This window comes from Egretta garzetta, unplaced genomic scaffold, assembly GCF_000687185.1.
Source record: "Egretta garzetta isolate BGI_Z169 unplaced genomic scaffold, ASM68718v1 scaffold163, whole genome shotgun sequence".
Classification (NCBI taxonomy): domain Eukaryota; kingdom Metazoa; phylum Chordata; class Aves; order Pelecaniformes; family Ardeidae; genus Egretta; species Egretta garzetta.
In genome coordinates, this window is record NW_009259308.1 from 3,691,345 (window position 1) to 3,697,753 (window position 6,409).

General features: G+C 53.1%; 1 protein-coding gene across 1 annotated transcript in view; it reads right to left on the reverse strand.

Annotated features, from left to right (window-relative positions):
- The window catches only part of SGIP1 (SH3GL interacting endocytic adaptor 1), a 56,358-nt gene that overhangs the window by 8,280 nt on the left and 41,669 nt on the right, over positions 1 to 6,409 (reverse strand). The window contains exons 17-18 of the mRNA XM_035891748.1: positions 5,589 to 5,715; positions 2,023 to 2,082 (exon numbers count right to left, since the gene is read on the reverse strand). Coding sequence (XP_035747641.1) covers positions 2,023 to 2,082; positions 5,589 to 5,715 — 187 coding nt within the window. The remainder of the gene's footprint in view (positions 1 to 2,022; positions 2,083 to 5,588; positions 5,716 to 6,409) is intronic.

Genomic DNA, 6,409 nt, shown 5'->3' on the forward strand with positions numbered 1-6,409 from the left:
AGGCCAGCTGAGTACCTGTGATCCTGGTGCACAGCTCTGCCCGTGGATGCAGGAGAGCACCACCAAAGCTGCACCACAGCTTTTCACACACAAACTACCCCACACCCTGCTAATTACATGGATCTCCACAAAAAAAACCCCAATTCCAGAAACAAAAGATCATTTATCTTCTGGCATTTCATGACCTGAATTACAAATGCCCAACTCAGCAGATCTCTTTTCGCCTCCCTAGGGATGAGCATTGAAGTTTAGCTTTTTCCTTTTTTTAAAGTTGGACTCAAAGCTTTAGGGATAGATGAAATACAGTGTGTGGAAGCGAGATAGCTCCTTCCCAGGACGCGAGATGATCCTGGAACCAATGCCTGGAACTAGTGCCATGCTCCTGCAGCCCTGCTGCCGTGCTGGCCGGCGTAACCCTGGACAAGGACCACCACCTCCCGCCTCTAAACTATTCACGCTGCCATAACAAAGTACAATAATTCAAATATACCATTCAAAAACGTTAATATGCAAAACCACAAGAACCCCCCACACACACTAGATGTGCTTGCGGTGCTGGTGCAAGGCCGAGCAAGGGGGAGGAGGAAACACGGAGCAAGGAGGTTGGTGGGGATGCGCAGTGCCAGGGTACACGTACTGAGGGATAACGCTTGAAGGCGGCTGCTTCGACCCAGCAGTCAGCCTGCACAGCCCTCGCCAGCCCCTGCCCTGCCGTGCTCAGCCCTTCCTGAAGCTCCGGGCAGGCGGTTGGCACCTGGGAAAGGAAACCCAGGAAGGGTTTCTTGCTGGAAACAGCAAAACTGCAATGAGGATGAGGTTGAAGCAGTTCCTCCCCAGCCCCCTTCCAGATCTAAGCTGGGAGCTGTCATTGGAGCAGGGACCTCAGGGCCCAGCATCTGTGGCTGATTAAATGGCAAGAAGGCAGGAAAGAAGAAACCAATCCCCCTGGCCACCATCAGAGCCGTCCCTGCCTTCTGCTATCATGTTCACCAAAATGGGGTTTGCTCCATAAACACCAACATCCCGCGCTCAGCAGCCAGGCAACGCAATCCTGGGCCACTCAGCTATTTGCTGCAGGGGACACAGATCACACGCTTCACAGAAAGCGAGACCCGCGGGGACCGTGCTCCGGCATGCCCCATGCCAGCAGCATCCCCCAGCTAGCCCCAGCCTGGCTCTGCCTGCAAGCACCACAACAGCTTCAAAGCACTTCCTTCGGGTTTTAAAGCACCTATCCCTGCTGCTAGCGAACCTCCATGCTTTTCTTTTAAAGAACGGTGTCTGTGAGATACGGCTTCCTCCAAAGCCGCAGGGCTCTTGGAGCAGGGCTGGCCACCCAGGCACCCCTGCCTCAGCCCTCTCCAAGACATGATGCTGCTCAGAGAAGCTGCCGTCCACCTCAAAACGAGCTCTTCTCCCCCTGCATCCTCCCCAGTGTGCCTTCACATCAACGAGGGACCCCAAAACCTGCAACACCTCCGAGCAGCCACCTCGGCAGCACAACCTGGTGGCATTTCGGCTATGCTTGCTGGTGGTGCCGGCACGCTCCCAACCCCTTGCACAGAAAAATCTGATGGGAGGTGGGGAGGGGGCTCCAGCTTGGTGGAGAACCCCTCACTCTTTGGTTTTTAATTAACTGCACTGTGCCACAGCCCACTCAGGGTCACGAGCAGCTTGCGAAGGAGAGTAGAAAGAAGCCCTGGTTGACAGAGTCAAGTTCCTCGGCAGTGCAAGTGGCTTCGCTCTCTGGTTTTCACCGCAGTCTCGGTATGAGAACATTCTTTTGAGTTTTGGTTTGTTTGGTTGTTTGGTTTTTTTTAAATAAAGAATCAGGGAAACAGATTGTTGGGACAAATGGCACAAATCAAATCGAAATTATTCTGGTCGAACTTGCGATGTTGTCTAAGTAGCCATAGCATTTCGCACGGAAAGCCGGACTGAAGCCTTTGAAGGAAACCCTGGGAGTCAGAGAGCAAGAGCAAGGGGAGCAAGTCGTTACCGGGTATGCTATGCACTACTTACCTTCGAAAGTCAAATAAAACTTTCCTCTGTCAAACCAAACGAGGGAAGGCTGTTCATTCTCTGTATGGCCAGGAGTTGAAGCGGGTTGGGAAAGGTTAAGGAGAGGGAGAGAGAAGGACACAGTGTGAGTCACAGAGCAGGTCATTTAACTCGCTATGAGGAGGGGACGAGGCGCTGCAAGCTGTTCACGTGCAAGGAAAGGGGGGGCTTTGAAACTCTGGCTTTGGCTTAGGAAACAGAAAGCAGAAAGCAAAGCTATGGAAGCCCAGATGGAAGAGTGCTTTTGCCCGCTTGGTAAGGATTTTGGGGGGGGTTCTCTTTTTTTGTCTAGAGTAGAAGAGGCTTCTCCGCTCACGCACTCCGTTAGCATTTTCTGACTTTGGCAAACACGCCTTATCCTCTTCATCTCCAGCGACGCCTCTGCCGTGCTGCAAGAGCAGCAGCGAGCGTTCCCCCGGTGGATGCTGCCAACCGCATGCCACACCGGTGTGCAAAATAAGTGACAGTGAAACGTAGGTATTTTGTGTTGCATTTCAGGACATAAAACTTGCAGATAAACAGACACACGCACAGAGAGCAGGAGATGCCTAGCTGGAATTTTTGCTGTCCCATTATGACCACCAGCGCCCCACACTCACACCGCCTCAAAAGCCACGTTAGACACCAGGTACTGTTGAAATAACTAGGGGTAGGGGGAAAAAACCAGCTTTTTGAGCTGTTAAATTAACCTTTGTGAATCCAGGAGGTGATAGCCTTTCACCTCATGGTCCTTTTTGTCACTGAGAAACTGTCATGCAAGGTGCTGCGAGCAGTGGGTGCCAGGGCGCGGGCACTCAGGGTGCCCGCAGCCACCCGCTCCGAAGCCAGATGTCTTGAAAGTGCCCTGCTAGCACGGTACCTGCAGGCGTTTCAGAGCGCCTTTCGAACGTAGGCAGTTTGTCAATAAAAGCATCATCTTCTGATAACATAAGCAAAAGAAACGCAAAGGAAAGAAAAAAAAAAAAAAAAATGAAAAAAACGAATCCCAAATGAAATCAAGCAGCGCACTGTATCAATGAAAAAAGACAGAGAAGGATTTTAATGAGAAAAATAACAGAAGGGGCGCTGACACGGAAATAACAGCTCCTTTCGTTGCAATAAATTATTCAGACTGCACATGCAACCGCAACGAAAGCAAACCAGAACAGCACGGAGGACAAACAAATGAAATAATTCTTCCACATGCTCTTGGACAAACTCCATCGGACTTTGCCACAGGAAGCAAGAGACGGAGAGCGTGGCGGAGACAGACCCGGTGGCAAGCCGAGGGCTGTGGGCAGCCCCAGCCAGGTCAGGGTGTCCCAGCCCCGTGCCGGTCCCACGGGACCCTCAGTGGTACCCAACCCATTGCTGTGCACACAGACCTGCCCGTCCCTGCCCATGCAGCCCTGCTCCCGGCTCTCCTCTGCCCTGCACACCTTTCACTTCACCTTTTTCTCTTTCTGCATGACAAACCCAGGAATTAGAAGTGCTCTCTCCTCCATGATAGTTTGCAACCTGGTGCAGTAAGGTGACCACTGCTCGCCCAGCGCCGGTGCTCACCTTCACCCCGGCTGCCTTTGTGGCGACAACAGGGAGATGCTTGGGCTTTCCCAGAGCAGCTCCCAAACCTCGTCTGCCCCTGCCTGCCCCCTGCCCAGCTTTTCCCAGGCCAAATTCTGGCAACACGGCATCTGACACTTAGTTTGCATGGAGCTGGAAGTGCACACCTGCACCAGGTGGTGCTCCTCCTGGCTAGCCTGTTCAGTGTCCCCCTGCTGAGGGGTGAGCTGAGAGCCCTGATTTTGGCTCTCTTTCAAGGAAAGCCCCTGCAGAGAGGGTGGGAGCCGCTGGGGCCAGCCCCGCCTCCCCGCCCCCCCCCTCCAGCCGCATCAGCCTCTGCTGCTCAGGGTGGGTAGGTCATTAAAAGCATCAAGCAATGTTGTTCACAAAATTATGTGTTAGAGAGAGGAGAAAAGACCAAAATGAGAGCTTAAGACACCCATCACCTGCTCAGCCTACAGGACCTGCACGCAGCCACCATTTCATAGCCACTTCTCCTGGTCTCCTGAAGCCCCCACGACCGTCCCTGTCTTCAGCTTGGCTGCTCCCCTCCACCAAAATTGTGTTTACCACTGTGGCCCCAGGCACCCCATGGCCACCATGCCCGCAGGCTCCGGCTGAGGCCACTGCCAGCCCCACCGACAGCGGCTCGCTGCCAAAGCTGCAGGACAGTGGGCACAGACAGGACCGACAGTCAGCACACCAGGGATGCTCAGGGCTGGCTGGACCCTTGCTTGAGATGCATTTTTTTTTTCCAGCAGCATGCTCTGACGGTGACCAACAGCCGGCAAACAGGTACAAGCATCTACCACATCTCAAGAGTGAAGCAAACAACAGGATGGAGACGCAGGTCGGAGACTCCAGCAAACCCACAGGGAGGGCTCAGGGAGGCACGCGTGGCCACCGGCACCATGGGGCCAGCACCCGCCGCGCGCCTTAGGCCATCCTGTCGTCTTCTAGCCATCAAAGATGGTGTCGGGGTGGCGATGCTGCCGCTCCCCATGGCTCGTAAGGTGGGAAACGCTGCAGCCAGGACAAGGGCTGAGCACACGCAAATGCCAGCCAGGTTTGGTTTTTTTCAGAGGGTTGGGGTTTAGCTCCCTCCGCAGAGCCCATCAGCCAGCCTAAGCCAGCCGTGGCCTGCAAAGCTCCTTCCCTGCCACGCAAACCAGGCGTGCTCATCACAAAAAACATGGAAAGAAAAAGAAAAAAGGAGGAGGGATGCTCCTGGTTGAAGATGGAGCTGCGGGAAGCAAGGTGCGGTGGGGCTGGCAGCCGGGTGAGATGGCAGGGATGGCGGAGGAGCGAGCGCCGGTAGCTGGGAGGAGGGGACGGAGGAGGGAGGCATGGGGGACCCAGCTCATGGAGCCTGGGAGCTGCCAGCCAGACTTTATTTGCATTTCTTGTCTCAGGCCCTGGGGGCACTTGGAGGGCTTAGCAAAACCCATGTTTTTCAGGACATTCCTCCAAAAGAAAACTGCAGCACTTTGTCTGGTCTAGGATGCGTTAAGCTAAGAGTTTGGAAGAGCCTTTTCCAAGGCCTCATTTCCCACTACCGCTTTAAGGGGAAGTACAAATTTAAGACATTCAAAGAGATTTAATATTAGTTGTCTTCTGGATCCCAAGGTCTGGCTTCCAGCCCCCCTCCCCTCCAGGGTACAGACATCCCCTGCAAAAAAAGCTTATTTTAACCAAATTTACAGACCATAAGCACATTCTATATTATATTTCACTTGGTAATAACCTCTACCTTCACCAAACATTCATTTTGCACAACATTTGGAGCTGCCACAAAGCTTCCCTAGCAGCATCATGTTTGCGATCCATCACACCCCCCTCAAATCCCTTTTTGCATTTAAAAAACTGATGAAAGTTAATGAACGTGAACCTGAAGAACAATCTAGCAAATGAAAAGGTTTCAGGAATCTTTTAAGGATGCTCAGAGGTAGGAAAGGTGAAAGAACAGCAGTGCTGTATGTTTTTACCAACGGTGGGAGTGGTGGCTGCACTCAGGGAATTGGTGGAAGATATGGAAGAAGTACTTTCAGCACGGGCTAAAGGTGCTATCGGAGGAGGGCTGGATGAGTGAATAGGAGGGCTAAAAGGCCTGGACTGTAGAAAAACATAAAATAACAAAAGGTTAAAGAAAATACGCACAGTGACATTTGCATCAAACAAACAGAAGCTTTTACCTGAAGCCATAACCCTCTGTACCTCCAGGCCAGCCAGCTCCGCTGGCATCCCCGGGGCAGCCCCGCTGGCTTAGTGCAAAACTGAACAACTTTAGTTCTTTCAGTGCCAACGGCATTTTAGTCTGGACCTAGAAAAATAGCATCTTGTGGGTCTGGGTGTTTGAAGTCCCCATCCTCACGGAGGATGGGAGCTCCAGGGGCCACGGGATAGATTTAACGCACCCGGTATCAGGAAGGGAGCAGTGCCCACCATGTGCCAGCTCACTTGAAAGCAGCTCATTAGGTCCTTATGGATCCTTTGGGGATAATTTTATATCAATAACATCAAACCAAAAATTCTCTACAACTTACCTGAAGTAGTGCGAAGCAGCGAGGCAAAACCTGGCAGCCCAGCCGGCGTGGTATGGCAGCGGGGAGCCCCACCAAAGATTGCCGGGCACCCGTCCCCAGCCAGACACCCTTCCCAGGATGGCCAGACCCGCACTGCGTTACCCCTGGGTGGCCAGGCTGAGCCGGACCCTCCCCACGGGCCTAGTCCCTTTTTGCACCCATTTTTTGCCTTTACCATAACTGCGAACCACTGCTCGCCCGCGGCTGGCATCGCCAGGCTGTGC